Source organism: Carcharodon carcharias, chromosome 17 (assembly GCF_017639515.1).
Source record: "Carcharodon carcharias isolate sCarCar2 chromosome 17, sCarCar2.pri, whole genome shotgun sequence".
In the NCBI taxonomy this organism is placed as follows: domain Eukaryota; kingdom Metazoa; phylum Chordata; class Chondrichthyes; order Lamniformes; family Lamnidae; genus Carcharodon; species Carcharodon carcharias.
Window position 1 is genome coordinate 8893204 of NC_054483.1, and position 16576 is coordinate 8909779.

General features: G+C 46.8%; 1 protein-coding gene across 1 annotated transcript; it reads left to right on the forward strand.

The window, feature by feature from the left end:
- The first annotated feature begins 599 nt into the window (after nt 1-599).
- lgi3 (leucine-rich repeat LGI family, member 3) lies at nt 600-15668 on the forward strand. Its single transcript, XM_041209054.1, has 8 exons — nt 600-841; nt 3241-3312; nt 5747-5818; nt 5909-5980; nt 8041-8112; nt 9065-9234; nt 12496-12660; nt 13303-15668. The coding sequence occupies exons 1-8, from the start codon at nt 633-635 to the stop codon at nt 14118-14120; spliced, it is 1650 nt and encodes a 549-aa protein (XP_041064988.1). The 5' UTR covers nt 600-632; the 3' UTR covers nt 14121-15668.
- The last annotated feature ends 908 nt before the right edge of the window (nt 15669-16576 follow it).

The following is a 16576-nucleotide window of genomic DNA, read 5'->3' on the forward strand; positions in this document are numbered from 1 at the left end:
GAAGTGAATGGTTTCCCTCCAGCCAGAGGCCCTGTGGAGGCTTTTTACCAGCAGTGCAGCCCTGGGAGTGAGGTTGCTCCCATTGCAGAGGATGCAGCTTTGGTAACGCCTGCGTCTCCTTTCTGAGCTGTGATTTTTTGGCCAGGCTGTGTGTGTGTTGTGTGTGTGTGTGTGACAGGTTCAGTGCTGTCAAGCCCCACGATCTTCAGCTCCCGGCACATGACCTCGCTTATTGAACAATCGACCCCATTGATGTGCCTGACATCAGTTCCAACACTTAACTCCCCTTTCGATTTGCCTAATTACTGACAAAGAGCTGCGAGTTCGCCTCAGATGGAGGGAGGGAGGAGGGAGGAGGGAGAGGGAGGGGGAGGGGGAGGGGGCGGGGTGGGGGGAGATGGTAGGGTTAAAACCTTGACGCTTGTAAGCAAAGGCATTGGTATTCAGGAAGACACGTCAACAAAGTGGCCAGATCTGAATGTGAAATGGGTCACAGCCATTGAGACACAACCAACTCCCCCACCTCCCCCCCCCCCCCGCCCCCCCACTCAAAGCCAGGAAGCAAAGAGAAAACATTTAATCTGTATGAAAGGCTCGGATTGCTCTCTTCAGCAGCACAACCGTTTGGCAGGATGAGCGTGCCTGAGAGCGGCACTTCCAAGCGGTGGGTGCCGGCAGCGATGTCCCTGCTTTGGATCCTCTGCCTGTGCCTCTCAGTGGAGTCAAAGAAGTGGCCCAAGGACTCCAAATGTCCCACGTCCTGCTCCTGCACCAAGGACAGTGCGTTCTGTGTGGCCTCGAAATCCATCCCACAAACCTTTGCTGAGAACTTGATCTCCTTGTAAGTAAAGCTAAAGTTGATGACGGGATGTGCTCGGGCTAATGATATCACACTGGCAGCTAGCCGGTCCTGTGTGAAGCAGAGGGACGCTTGGAACCATTTAGGGACAACCTCTCCCATCGGTCTACTGTTCTTTCTGAGTCTCTTGTTCAATATCTGATATATATTTAAAAAAAAATGATCGCTTCCATTCAGGATTTATTTTCTTCCTTGTCTCCTGAGGGTTTGAGGGGCCCACACCCTCTGTTTCAATAGGGACATCCCTCATACATCAGGCTGGACAGTGGAGCGGTGGAAGCTGGTCGACTGTGGGAAGCATCACAGTTAAGCTCACTTGATTTAAACTCAAAGGCGAGTGACTGAGAACGATGAGACCCGGCTCAATTTTCCAGGGTTAGGAGTAAAATGAGAGACATGAAACATAAATTGCCCAACAATTTCTGCAGAGAATTCAATCAAGAATTAAAAATGAGATTAGCTTTTTTTTTGATCATCACAGCACTCGAATGGTTAATATTACTTTTGTTTTTACTGTTTCTTCAGATTTCTGTACCTACATTTTACCCCACCCCACCCCCACCCCGCGCACCGCCTCGGTCACTGAAGTAAAATAGGGACTTTTTTTTTGTATTCCATGTTAGAGATGCCTGGGTTAAAGGCTGAGATCACTGTGCAACTTTGAGAAGGGTAAGAGATAAGGTTAAGTCAAGGACTCAAAGTTGAGGCATGACTACTGTGCATTTTAATAATGCAAGATGATGGACTTCAAGACACTGCTTAGAATATGGTGTTATAATTAAGAAGAAAAGCAACCATGATGGCTAACAGTGAATAAGAACTGAATAATTTAGTATTATCTTTTTCTGTAGGACTGGTATATAACATTCCTGTATATATTATATAATAACACACTGTGTTACTGTGTTTAACACTCCTGAATATATTATATAATAATGCTGTGTTATTGGGTATAAACTATTATTTTCCCTGTAGTGCCCCTAATGTGCAGCAAGGCTTGTATAAATAGGAAGTTAGTTAGTCACAGAGGTGGATTATATAGCAGCAGATACTGTTACTGGAGTAAGAGCTGTTTTGGGAATGAGTAAAATATGAGCTGTCATGATGGATAAGCTAATTCAGATAGGTGCAGCCAATATGTTAAAGGGCTAGAGTGACTTTGACCTCATCCCAGGGATGTTATCTTTAACAGAGTTGATTTAATGACCAGACACTCTGTAGTTCAGCTAATAGTTTACCAACAAATTTAAATGCACTAAGTGATGTCTCTCAATCCAACAAACAGTGCTGCAGATTGTGAGCCAGATTTCTGTGTGCTCCTGTTCTGTATTCAGGTCAAGCAGATAGATTGCTTTTGCAGTCTGTCTGAACAGATGCTTTAGAGTTTGTTTCTATGAGGATAAGCGAGACAGAACAATCCACAGACAATTAGTACTCAGCATCGAGCTGCAGGTTAAATTAAAATGCAATCCGAGTGTTTGATGGGGACAGTGTAGAGGGAGCTTTACTCTGTATCTAACCCTGTGCTATACCTGTCCTGGGAGTGTTTGATGGGAACAGTGTAAAGGGAGCTTTACTCTGTATTTAACCCTGTGCAGTATCTGTCCTGGGAGTGTTTGATGGGGACAGTGTACAGGGATCTTTACTCTGTATCTAACCCCATGCTATACCTGTCCTGGGAGTGTTTGATGGGGACAGTGTAGAGGGAGCTTTACTCTGTATCTAATCCTGTGCTGTACCTATCCTGGGAGTGTTTAATGGGACAGTGTAGAAGGAGCTTTACTGTGTATCTAACCCAGTGCTGTACCTGGCATTGAGTGTTTGATGGAAACAGTGTAGAGGGAGCTTTATTCTGTACCTAAATCATGCTGTTCCAGATGTCCAGATAATCTGTATTGTTGCTGTTCTTTGAGGGATTATTATTCACAAGAACACATAACCCAAAGGATGATACTCTGCTAGTGTACTTTTGTTTTCACAAAAAATAATGTTATTCATTAGAGATGCTCAGGTACCTTGCATGACAATTCCAATTTAACATCACATAATGTGTAATGCAGTTCAATTTCTTTTCATTCAGAATGTGGCTGAAGTACATCAATATACGTAGAGTGTACATTTCATATCACACATTCTCTGATGTGCTGTTTGGAAAAAAACATTAAATGACAGAACAGGTACCAATGCGAGCATCACTCCCTCAATCCTGAGTTTCAGGCTTGAACCCAGCACCTTCTGACTGTGAGACTGAGTCAGGGATGGGAATTTGAAAACCAATGTTTCCTCAAATAAAATTATACCGTGTGTTGAAAGAGCATTTTCATTATTGAGTTACAGTCCAGCATGCATTATTCAACCTTCTGTCAATTTTGCTCTTCCAGAACTTTTGTGAATGCAAAATTCAGTCAAATTCCTGAATGTGCCTTTTCCCACCTTCGAACCCTACAATTCCTGTAAGTACAGAATGGGGAATTCCATGTTTTTGTACTTCATGCTTGCCCAAGCTTTTGTCTTTGTGGATCATATATCCAATTTTCCATGTCCTCATCTATCTGTGCATCCCTCAAGCTGCAGAAACTAACAGGCCTTGGCTTTCTCATTTCAAAGTTGCCCCCATCAATGAAGCAATAGTGTGAAGAATAGCTCTTTCCAAATCTTCAGTCTTCAGAATTCAAACAAGGAAAATCAGCAATGAAATTGGATGAATTGGCCTGGTCTCAGGCCTATGTCTGGCCCTAAAGTCAAAGATAAGTTGGGTATACTTGGGTCAATGAGATCTGGAAATTATTTAGGTTTTAGTCAAGTTGCTTGTGCAGTAACACTATTTTTGATACCAGTATGTGAGCACCTACACAGATGTGTTGTGTTTTATTTGACAATATTAGATAAACATTCATTTCCACCCTCCTCTGGGAACTAAGATTAAGTGGTTCCTCAACTCAAACATCATTCTGGCCTGAACCCTACTGACCATAAAACCATAAGCAACCTCCCAAAGACACTCTCCGGCTTCCTCAGTGTCTACATCATGGGTAGGGCAAGTGTTTGTCTCGGGAAGATTTGTTAAAAAATCCCAAGGCAACCCTGGGGAAAAAGGTTCAAACTGGGAGATCCGGTGTTACCTTGCTGGAGTCCTTACCCTGGCCAACAGGGGAAACTCAACGGGACTCCCAATAAATCTCTCGCCTTGAGTAGACTGAATGTCGGTGAGTTTCAGCTATGGAATTCAATGGTCAGTTTTTCTGATGGTCATCAAGCTCTTCTTCAGCTCTCCAGCTGAAAGCGGGTCTGACTCACTGTGCGGTGACCTCCAGCACCAGCAGGGCAAGGAGGCCCAGGGGTAATCCACCCCAGCCGGAACGAGGGTCAAACCTGTTGGCACCAGTTTGATCCACGGAGGCCATCCAGCCACCGAAGGCCCCCCCCACCCCCCCAACCATGGAGTCCGAGTTGCTATGGCAACATACACGTTTGCATGCATGTGGTAGCCTGGAGCTATGGAAAGAGGCCCCGATGTTCTTTCCATCACGCAGCTGACCAGGACTCTCTCCTGCTCTTACCGCCTCCCATTGGTGTGTGATGGAAGGATTTACAGGTCAACACTCATCCCATTTGACCACGTTATGAACGCACCTTCCTTGGCCATCAAGACCTGGAGTGGGACACGAACCTGGAGCTTCTGCCTCAGAGTGGCAGGGACACTACCCTCTGCACCACAGGACCTGGGATCAGTCATAAGTTACAGAGTCAAAGCATCACAGAATGAGACCATTCAGCCCACTTAGCTTAGGGCATTAGCAGAACCACTCAGCTCATTGCATTAGTAGATCAATTTTCCAATATCTTACATTGGGTTTCTCTCTTGAATCTTTAGCAATAATGGTTGGCAAAGTATAATGGTGGGAGTTTAAACCAGGTATTTGGAGAATTTGCTTGGGTCCATGTTGACTTTATCTGTCTTTTGTTCTGGCTTGTTTTTGTTACCTTACTTGTCTGACCCATTTGGCGGGCAAATTTGCAACCTCAACATGTGCAGCTGGGTTTGTGGTGGGTGGGGAGGGTAAAGCCTGAGTGATCTGTTTCCCGATCCGAACCCGCCTGCAAGACCCCCCCCTCCCCGCCATTTCCAGCTCCAACTGAGGCTGATCAACCAACCCAATGGAAGATTCGAAACTGTTTGTAGAATTAGTGAGGCTGCCAGCCTCCTTCAGTTGCCATTCAGCTTTACAGCTCTAACTCTGGATGGTCATGTTGCCCGTGCAACAGAAAACCTGGCAGCTTCATCGAGGTGAGTGCTCGGCAGATTCAGGAGGTGATTACTTTTCTGTCTGTCTGCTGGCTGCTGGTGCCTGCCCAAGGAGCCTTTGCGGATCAGGCTCCCTTCCCACAACCTTACTCCTTCGAGGCCTCCAATCCCACCATGAGGCTCCCGACCTCCCTCCACAACCTGGCCTCTGACAGTTTGACAGCCACTAAGGGATATGACGGAACGTCTAGAATGGTGAAGGCACCACACTGTCACCATATAATCACTGTCAGTTATAGAGCAGTTTCACACTCGCTGAGGAGCATGGGTAAGCTGTGCCTCCATTAGCAAGCAGCAATAGCATGCTCACATTCAAATATGAACTACATTTAATGAGCTGAATAAAGGCTTAATGAGGTCCAGATAAACATTGAACAACCTCACACACACTACAGATAACCTTATAAAAATGTGAAAAATTCTGCGTCTGGTTAAAGTCTCTTTTGACTGCAGAGAGAGAGGCAAAACCTGTAGCTTAGAGTGAGGGAGGGTGTGCATCAGATAACAATTGCCTCATAGTTTGAAGAAGGAAATGATCGCAAGGCCCTGGTGATTTTGTTCTATCCTCCCTCTTCCCTCAGCTTGCTGAATTCAAACACCTTCAACCTGATCGGAAATGATGCATTCAATGGCTTATCTCACCTCCAGTATCTGTAAGTCTCTGCTACCTTTTTACATTGCTTTACCCAGCTCTAAGGATGAATGTTTGTGCTGAACTCTGCCCTCTCTTTGTGTATCCATAGATTTATAGAGAACAACAACATCCAATCACTCTCCAAATACACCTTCCGAGGGCTCAAGTCTCTCAACCACCTGTAAGTCTTTCCATGATCAATGACTCACTTACCCTGGGCTTAGAAACAATGGAACAGTCAGTAAGGAATGAAGATTGTTCTGTTATGGGTGAACCTCAGTTGGGGACCATTAGTTACTGCTTGCCTGTCTCCGATTGCTCTCCCACTGTGCAGAATGTACTCACTTGCTGCTGGCATAGAATCTCGCAGGCTCTGGCATTCGCTGCCCATTCCTAGTTGCCCTTGAGAAGGTGGTGGTGAGCTGCCACTTAAATCCCTGTAGTCCATGTGGTGTAGGTACACCCACAATGCTGTTAGGGAGGGAGTTCCAGGATTTTGACGCAGCGACAGTGAAGGAACGGCGATATAGTCCAAAGTCAGGATGGTGAGTGACTTGGACGAGAGCTTCCAGGTGGTGATGTTCCCATGTGTTTGCTACCTTTGTCCTTCCAGGTGGTGGAGGTCATGCGTTTGGAAAGTGCTGCTGAAGGAGCCTTGGTAAGTTGCTGTGGTGCATCTTGTGGATGGTACACACTGCTGCCACTGTGCATTGGTGGTGGAGGAAGTGAATGGTTAAGGTGGTGGATGTGATGCCAATCAAGTGATCAAGTGTCTGCTTTGTCCTGGATGGTGTCAAGCTTCTTGAGTGTTGTGGGAGCTGCACTCATCCAGGCAAGTGGAGAGTATTCCATCACACTCCTGACTTGTGCCTTGTAGATGGTGGACAGGCTTTGGGGAGTCAGGAGGTGAGTTACTTGCTGCAGAATTCCCAGCCTCTGACCTGCTCTTGTAGCCACAGTATTTATATGGCTGGTCCAGCTCAGTTTCTGGTCAATGGTAACCCCCAGGATGTTGATAGTGGGGGGATTCAGCAAAGGAAATGCCATTGAATGCCAAGGGGAGATGGTTAGATTTTCTCTTGTTGGAGATCGTCATTGCCTGGCACTTGTGTGGCATGAATGTTACTTGCCAGTTGTCAGCCCAAGCAATAATCTGGTGTCATTTATTGCTTCTTGAATCTCGGGGGAAACCTGTTAAAAGTGAGCTCTACACTGCTGCAGCCTTGTTGTGTTTCCAAGGTGATTAATTCATCTGCTGTTCACCAAGAGATGGCCATTCAGCCCATGGAGCTATTCCGCCAGACAGTTAGACGTTGGTACCTCAATTTCATTTACTGACCCCTGCTCTAACCCTGATTTCCCTACCTAACAAGTCTATCAGTCTCAATCTTGAATGCTCTAATTGTCCCAGCACCCACAAATTGTTCCAGATTTCCACTACCTGTTGTGCTTTTTGACATTAGCCCTGAATGGCCTGGCTCTCATTTAAAGGTTATGCCACCAGGGATCAGTATTGGAAGTAGTATTTTCCTTGTTCAATATAAACGACCTGGGCTTGGATATAAGGAGTTCAATTTTGAAGTTTAAGGATGATACAAAACTTAGCAATATTATAAATAGTGAACATGGTTGGCATGTGAGTGCCATCTACAAGGCACAAGTCAGGAGTGTGATGGGATACTTTCCACTTGCCTGGATGACAGCAGCTCCCACAAGAAGCTAGACACTGTCCAGGACAAAGCAGCCCACTTGATCGGCATCCCATACACAAACATTCAGTCCCTCCACCACCGATGCACAGTAGCAGCAGTGTGTACCATCTACAAGGTGCACTGTAGGAGCTCACCAAGGCTCCTTAGACAGCACCTTCTAAACCCACAACTGCTGCCATCTAGAAGGACAAGGGCAGCAGATAGATGGGAGCACCACCACCTGGAAGTACCTCTCCAAGTGACTCACCATCCTGACTTGGAAATATATCGGCCGTTCCTTCACTGTCACTGGGTCAAAATCCTGGAACTCCCTCCCTAACAGCACTGTGGGTGTACCTACACCACATGGACTGCAGCGGTTCAAGAAAGCAGCTCACCACCACCTTCTCAAGGGCAATTAGGGAGGGGCAATAAATGCTGGTCTAGCCAGTGACGCTCAGATCCCCTGAAAGAATAAATTTTAAAAAAACATTATTTCTTGTTTCTCGATGGTGCAATATTTAATCATTTGATACTTTTTCCTTTCCAGATCATTGGGAAACAACAATCTGCTGACACTTCCCAGAGACATCTTCATGGATCTTCATGTTTTGACACATTTGTGAGTGAGTTGTTTATTCACAGTTTGAAGATGATCGCAGTATTTCATTTGCAAAGCTGAGATATGGAGTGAAATTGTGGGATGCAATCTTGCCATATTCAGCTGCTAATATTTGAGAACAAAATTCTACCTCGAGAGAATTTTGGAAGGTCAAGGATAAGCAATAAATGTCAAATATAAAGGCACTGTTTCAATCCTAATGTAATATTCTGAATCAAAACGGTCGCTTGCAGTCTTCCTCTAGGCACTGCCTGCAGGTTCACCCCATTCAGTAGAAAGTGAAAGCTTGTGCACCAGTTTGCCCACACAGGGCAGTGAGAAAAGCCTGGGGAGGCAAAAAAAGATCAATGGAACAAGCAAATCACTTTGACCAAGTTCAGGAAAAGCTCTGGCAAATGTTCCCCCATTTCAAAAGGCAATGAAGCAAGTTAGGATTCCAGGAATGTCCATTACCGAGGGGCTCACTCTTTCAGCTGCTGTGGGTCATCTGCCCACAATCTCAGTTTCTCTGAAGCCTTTGTATAACTTTTCGCTCCCCCACCACCACCACCACCACCTCAAATTCATGTCCATCATTCTGGTAACTCCTTCTGATCAGGGTCCCGCCTCCTGCTATAGCACAGCATCATCCTTTCTCAAAGACAGAAATGTTATCCTGTGTGACTGTGATTCCTATCCTTCTCGATCTGTCTGCAGCCTTTAGCCTGGTTAGTGACACCATCCTCCGCCAACTTCTCTCTACTGGTTAGGACCGCACTTGCCTAGTTCCCTTCCTAATAATAGTAATCCTTCCTGTCTATCTCTGGAACGATTCTCTCGAGGAACACACCACAAATGCTCTTACACTGGTTTTATGCTGTTGCTAATTCAGCTGACTAAATCTTTCAAACGTGTGTATTCAAGCAAACTATTTTTTTGCATAACACACCCTGTAACTCTTAACCCTTTGCAGGGATCTCCGTGGGAATGCTTTCCATTGTGATTGTAAAGTAAAATGGCTGATAGAATGGCTACAGACGACCAACACAACAGTCGCTCCTGTGTACTGTACCAGCCCAAATGAATATCAGAATGTCAGGATAAGCCATCTGCCAATCAAGGACTTTGACTGTATCAGAACAGGTTGGCACCCAATGCTCTATTTGTAAACTGTTTCAAATACCTTGACTGATTCCAGGTTGATTACCCCTTCCTTATCGTCAGTGGTATCTGAGGGGCTCACTGAGTTCACTCTCATTTAGATTAATCCCAGCAGCACTGCTACTGGCATTTCAATTCATTCAATTCATCAATATTGAGAAAGACAGGACAATCCAAGGACAGTTGGCTGTGGTGATCAGCCCCAAGTTACTTTCAAAGTCAATCCAAGTGGTAGATGGGACCGTGTAGAGGGATCCTCACTCTGTATCTAACCCCGTGCTGTACCTGTCCTGGGAGTGTTTGATGGGGTCAGTGTAGAGGGAGCTTTACTCTGTATCTAACCCCGTGCTGTACCTGTCCTGGGAGTGTTTGATGGAGACAGTGTAGAGGGAGCTTTACTCTGTATCTAACCCCGTGCTGTACCTGTCCTGGGAGTGTTTGGTGGGGACGGTGTAGAGGGAGCTTTACTCTGTATCTAACCCCGTGCTGTACCTGTCCTGGGAGTGTTTGATGCGGACAGTGTAGAGGGAGCTTTACTCTGTATCTAACCCCGTGCTGTACCTGTCCTGGGAGTGTTTGATGGGGACGGTGCAGATGGAGCTTTACTCTGTATCTAACCCCGTGCTGTACCTGTCCTGGGTGTGTTTGATGGGGACAGTGTAGAGGGAGATTTACTGTGTATCTAACCCCGTGCTGTACCTGTCCTGGGAGTGTTTGATGGGGACAGTGTAGAGGGAGATTTACTGTGTATCTAACCCCGTGCTATACCTGTCCTGGGAGTGTTTGATGGGGACAGTGTAGAGGGAGATTTACTGTGTATCTAACCCCGTGCTATACCTGTCCTGAGAGTGTTTGATGGGGACAGTGTAGAGGGAGCTTTACTCTGTATCTAACCCCGTGCTGTACCTGTCCTGGGAGTGTTTGATGGGGACAGTGTAGAGGGAGCTTTACTCTGTATCTAACCTCATGCTGTACCTGTCCTGGGAGTGTTTGATGGGGACAGTGTAGAGGGAGATTTACTCTGTATCTAACCCCGTGCTGTACCTGTCCTGGGAGTATTTGATGGGGACAGTGTAGAGGGAGCTTTACTCTGTATCTAACCCCGTGCTGTACCTGTCCTGGGAGTGTTTGATGGGGACAGTGTAGAGGGAGCTTTACTCTGTATCCAACCCCGTGCTGTACCTGTCCTGGGAGTGTTTGATGGGGACAGTGCAGAGGGACCTTTACTCTATATCTAACCCCGTGCTGTACTTGTCCTGGGAGTGTTTGATGGGGACAGTGTAGAGGGAGCTTTACTCTGTATCTAACCCCGTACTGTACCTGTCCTGGGAGTGTTTGATGGGGACAGTGTAGAGGGAGCTTTACGCTGTATCTAACCCCGTGCTGTACCTGTCCTGGGAGTGTTTGATGGGGACAGTGTAGAGGGAGCTTTACTCTGTATCTAACCCCGTGCTGTACCTGCCCTGGGAGTGTTTGATGGGGACAGTGTAGAGGGAGCTTTACTCTGTATCTAACCCCGTGCTGTACCTGTCCTGGGTGTGTTTGATGGGGACAGTGTAGAGGGAGCTTTACTCTGTATCTAACCCTGTGCTGTACCTGTCCTGGGAGTGTTTGATGGGGACGGTGTAGAGGGAGCTTTACTCTGTATCCAACCCCGTGCTGTACCTGTCCTGGGAGTGTTTGATGGGGACAGTGTAGAGGGGGCTTTACTCTGTATCTAACCCCGTGCTGTACCTGTCCTGGGAGTGTTTGATGGGGACTGTGTAGAGGGAGCTTTACTCTGTATCTAACCCTGTGCTGTACCTGTCCTGGGAGTGTTTGATGGGGACAGTATAGAGGGAGCTTTACTGTGTATCTAACCCCGTGCTGCACCTGTCCTGGGAGTGTTTGATGGGGACAGTGTAGAGGGAGCTTTACTCTGTATCTAACCTCATGCTGTACCTGTCCTGGGAGTGTTTGATGGGGACAGGGTAGAGGGAGATTTACTGTGTATCTAACCCCGTGCTGTACCTGTCCTGGGAGTGTTTGATGGGGACAGTGTAGAGGGAGATTTACTCTGTATCTAACCCCGTGCTGTACCTGTCCTGGGAGTGTTTGATGGGGACGGTGTAGAGGGAGCTTTACTCTGTATCTAACCCCGTGCTGTACCTGTCCTGGGAGTGTTTGATGGGGACAGTGTAGAGGGAGCTTTACTCTGTATCTAACCCCGTGCTGTACCTGTCCTGGGAGTGTTTGATGGGGACGGTGTAGAGGGAGCTTTACTCTGTATCTAACCCCGTGCTGTACCTGTCCTGGGAGTGTTTGATGGGGACAGTGTAGAGGGAGATTTACTGTGTATCTAACCCCGTGCTGTACCTGTCCTGGGAGTGTTTGATGGGGACGCTGTAGAGGGAGCGTTACTCTGTATCTAACCCCGTGCTGTACCTGCCCTGGGAGTGTTTGATGGGGACAGTGCAGAGGGACCTTTACTCTGTATCTAACCCCGTGCTGTACCTGTCCTGGGAGTGTTTGATGGGGACAGTGTAGAGGGAGCTTTACTCTGTATCTAACCCCGTGCTGTACTTGTCCTGGGAGTGTTTGATGGGGACGCTGTAGAGGGAGCGTTACTCTGTATCTAACCCCGTGCTGTACCTGCCCTGGGAGTGTTTGATGGGGACAGTGCAGAGGGACCTTTACTCTGTATCTAACCCCGTGCTGTACTTGTCCTGGGAGTGTTTGATGGGGACAGTGTAGAGGGAGCTTTACTCTGTATCTAACCCCGTGCTGTACTTGTCCTGGGAGTGTTTGATGGGGACGGTGTAGAGGGAGCTTTACTCTGTATCTAACCCCGTGCTGTACCTGCCCTGGGAGTGTTTGATGGGGACGGTGTAGAGGGAGCTTTACTCTGTATCTAACCCCGTGCTGTACCTGTCCTGGGAGTGTTTGATGGGGACGGTGTAGAGGGAGCTTTACTCTGTATCTAACCCTGTGCTGTACCTGTCCTGGGAGTGTTTGATGGGGACAGTGTCGAGGGAACTTTACTTTCTATGTAACTCATGTTGTACCTGCCCTACGGGTGTTTAAATGATCATTGTAGAGGGAGCTTTACCATTGTGATTAGGCTGGATTATCTTTGTGATAACGGGATTGCTATTTTTGAGTCTGACTCTCAGTATGTACTATGGCCATGTTACATCGCGACCTGGTATCATAATGTTCTGCCCAAATGTTTACATAGCACAAATTCTTGGTTTATCTTTGCAGAATTCACTACGTATCAAACCCTACCATTCCAGGCTATCTCAGTTGAGTCCTTCCTATACGCAGATGACCTATATGTAACATTTGCCCAAGCAAACAATGGGAACTGCACTTTCTTCATGTGGGATCATGTTGAAATGGTCTTCAGAGAGTCTGATAACATCTCTGGTAAGCCTTTAGAATTTTTATGAAGCAGCCTGAAGTTGAAATAGGCTCCACTGAGTTTGGAAGTCTTCCTGGTCTTATTCCCTCGGGATGACAGACTGTATCGCAGGTGTTGGGCTGACTTTCTATGTAGAAATTGATTCATGGAAGGGCTCTCCCAATCTCCCTGACTTTCTCCAGACCTACAAACTCCACTCCCCCCAATACCCACCCCCCCCCCACCCCGCCCTTCTGCCCACCTACCAGCCCCAACCCCAGAACGCAGAATCCTGGGTCCCTCTGAGTTCTGTGCATTTCCTCCCCCCTCCCCCCACCATTGATGGTCGCAGCTTCAACTCCATCTTGGTCACTTTTGATCCCCAATTTAAAGTTGGATGTCTAGACAGTCGGTGAGGAACAGGTTCGGTCTCATCTGTGGTGTCCTCCATATTCAAATAGCCAGCCCACACTCACTGTGTAGGATCACAGAGCGACAGGATGGGTAAGGTGGCAGCGCAACAGTTTAGCCTTTCCCCTTTAAGAGAGGAGAGGTAAAGTGTCTGTGTGTCAAGGGGGAGCCTGAATTAAATGTGGACAAAGACTTTCTAACGTTAACTTTCTCTGTGTTACAAGCATGACTAGTAAGCTGCCTTTTATTTTCTGGAGCCCATGCTGCTGTGTACTGTAAGCCGCTGGTGATCGAGGGAGAGCTGTACATTGTCGTGGCACAGTTGTTCAGAGGCTCCCACATCTTCCGCTGGGACAGCTACGGGGGGATGTTCATCAAGATCCAGGACATTGACACCACCAAAATTCGCAAGCCTAACGACATTGAGACGTTCACGATCGATGGGGTCTGGTACTTTGTCATCGCGGACAGTTCAAAGGCTGGGGCAACCACCATCTACAAGTGGAACAAAGGCGGGTTTTACTCTCACCACTCGCTGCACCCATGGCACAGGGACACAGACGCCGAGTATGTCGAGATGGACAATAAACCCAAGCTGATCCTCTCCAGCAGCACCCAAACACCAGTCGTCTACCAGTGGAACAAAGCCCAAAGGCAGTTCACCTATCTCACCGAAATCCCCAACATGCAGGATGTCCACGCTGTGAAGCACTTCAGAATCAAGAAGGCTGTGTACCTCTGCCTGTCTCGCTTCATCGGCGACTCCAAGGTGGTGAGGTGGGAGAACCAGCGGTTCACCGAAGTCCAGGCGCTGCCCTCAAGGGGCACCATGATCGTCCAGCCTTTCCGGGTGGCGCAGTGGCAGTATGTGGTGCTGGGGAGCGACTTCTCGTTTTCCCACGTCTACCTGTGGAACCCTGAGAAGCAGAGCTTCGGCCGCTTCCAGGACTGGAGCATCCGAGCTCCACGAGCCTTCCAGCTCGTACTCATCGATGACATGCACCTTGTGCTGGCTTCCAGTTTTAAAGGGAACACAATCATCTACAGACACATGGTGGTAGACACGAGTGCCTAAGAACGCAACCCAAACGAGTTGCGTTTCAACCAGCAGATTAGTTTCAGATTGTCACCCATTTGGTTCAAAGTAGACAGTCCTGTTTCTGAGAGGGGGTGGGGGGGGGGGGGCGAATGTCCCTGCTTTTCCAAAATGCAAACTAGGCATGAGAAGTTTGACTTTTAATAGCAGTCTGTTTTTCCCACTAAATCTGAGTCTTATCCTGTATAGTCAATAGTTATCAAGATTACTAAAGTCTGCAAAGCAAATTGTCAGAACCTAGGCCAATGATCCAACTCCTCCTAGGCCTCGTGTTGCCGTCTAATACTCAAATGCTGACGTCTCCCCCGCTACGCACCCACCTTGCCTCCTGACTTATCGACTGATTCTCAATGCTTATTATTTTGCTCTGGCCACTGCTCTTGCTGTCAGGAACTGGAGCATCCACCGAGCTGGCCGATATCAGACTGGTCATCCCAGCGCAGATTGGTAACTTGGCAAAGTCATCCTGCATCAGTGCAGTCACGTTATCGTTCACCAATAAACCGCGGCTTCGTCTGCCTCCTCAGGTGGATGTAAAAGACCCTGTGACGCTATCAAAAGAATAGCAGGGGGTTCTCCTGGTGTTCTGGCTAAAATGTACCCTGCAAGTCGACGTTTCCCAGCAGAGAATAACCGATCATTCAGCACGTGGCTGTCTGTGCACATTGGTTACCACACTTCCTACAAAACAGTGACCGCCATGTCAAAAGGGATTACATAGCTGTGAAGTTCTTTGAAATGTCCTATGAAGGTGAAAGGCGCTATATTAATGCAGTGGTTTTTTTTGTCTTTTTCCATTTTCCTTAGATCTGCCCTTTTAATTTTTAGCTATTCATGCTTTATTCTTTGTTCGTTCTAATGGTTTGACTTGAATAAGATGATTTGCCTTGATACTGCCTCTGTGTGTTTGTTTCATTTTTCTTATATACTTTCCCCTTTCTGAACCTATTATTGTGCATGGATGTTTTTTGCTTTATCAGTTCTGATCGAGCCACCTGTCAACATAAGCTTATGATGTTGCTGTTTGTTGGAGCTGGGCGTGTGTCTTAACAGCGACCGCACTTTGGGAGATTGTGAAGGGCAACATAAAGATGCAAGTCTTTCTTTCTGTACTCTCTCCAGGTGCTGATTCACCTTGCTGTATATTGTTTTTGTTCAAGATACCCAACGTATTTTGTATTTGGCTTTCATTGGCCAATACTTTCGTTCCTTAATCTCGTAAAAGACATTTCAAATACCTTTCTTTGGGACATTGAGCGTTCTTTGCATGAGGTTAGACCAAGTGGGAGAACGATGAAATAAGCATTCGCTGTTTTATGGAACTATTTGTTTTAGGGTTTCCTGCTGGAAACACATGTTATGAACATTTTGCTTCCCCTTTTTCAAATATGTACATGTTTACAGTCCTGTAACATTGGCAAAACCAACTTCGGCAAATGTTTTAATGCAGTATGTTTTAAAACCGATTGACAGAATTGTTTAGAACAATGTAGCATTCCTTCTTTCACAGTATTCTGCAATAAACTGGGGGGAAAAAATTTCCTGCAATCTCAATTTCCTTTACTTTGGGGTTCAGCTTCCTTTCTGTGTCTGAGGTGCAGCAAAGTGTGTGGAGCTGTAATGTTGGTGACACTGGAATAGCTTTCAAACTAGATTGAAGTACAGTCCAATCGTACAAAGCCAAAGGAGGCCAGTTTGTCCATCATCCTGCCTATGCTGCCTCTTTGAATCTCCTCCTATACCCCAACTTTTACTAAAAAAAAAGAAGCGCCCAGTCCCACCTCGGCTTCTAGAAGTGAGCAGCAAATTGTTGGACCCTGAACTCAAAGCCACATGTTCAAAGCCCAACCCAAATTACTGTCAGGAATCCTCCTTTTCAGTAAAGATGGAAAGAAGCCCTGCATTCTCTGTAATAATGTCGGAGGTGCCATCTTTCAGATGAGATATTAACCTGATGCCCTGTCTGCCCTCTCAGGTGAACACACATTGAGGAGCAGTGGGTCTTCTACCTTGTGCCCTGGCCAATATTTATCCCTCAACCAACATCACCAAAACAGATTATTTGGTCATCATCACTTTGGTCTTTCCATTATTATGTTTATCTGGGGATTCGTTGGCTTCTTACTCTTGAAGAGACCATGGTGAAGCGTCTGAAAAAACAAATTAAAAACCTGTTCTTCTTCACACTGGTAATGAAAATCAAAGCCATAGCGAAGTGGCCTAATTGTTGGTGGGAGCTTGCAGTGCACAAGTTGGCTGCAGTGTTTCCTATATCACCACTCCAAAAAGTGCTGCCTTAGCTGTAAAACACGTTGGACATCCTTGAGGAGGTGGAAGGAGATAGAGAAATGCAGCTTCGCAACATTGCGCTTTATCGCCCTCTGCTGGACGAGCCCGTACATTGAACACTGAAAAGCCCCGCCCATAAGGTCCTG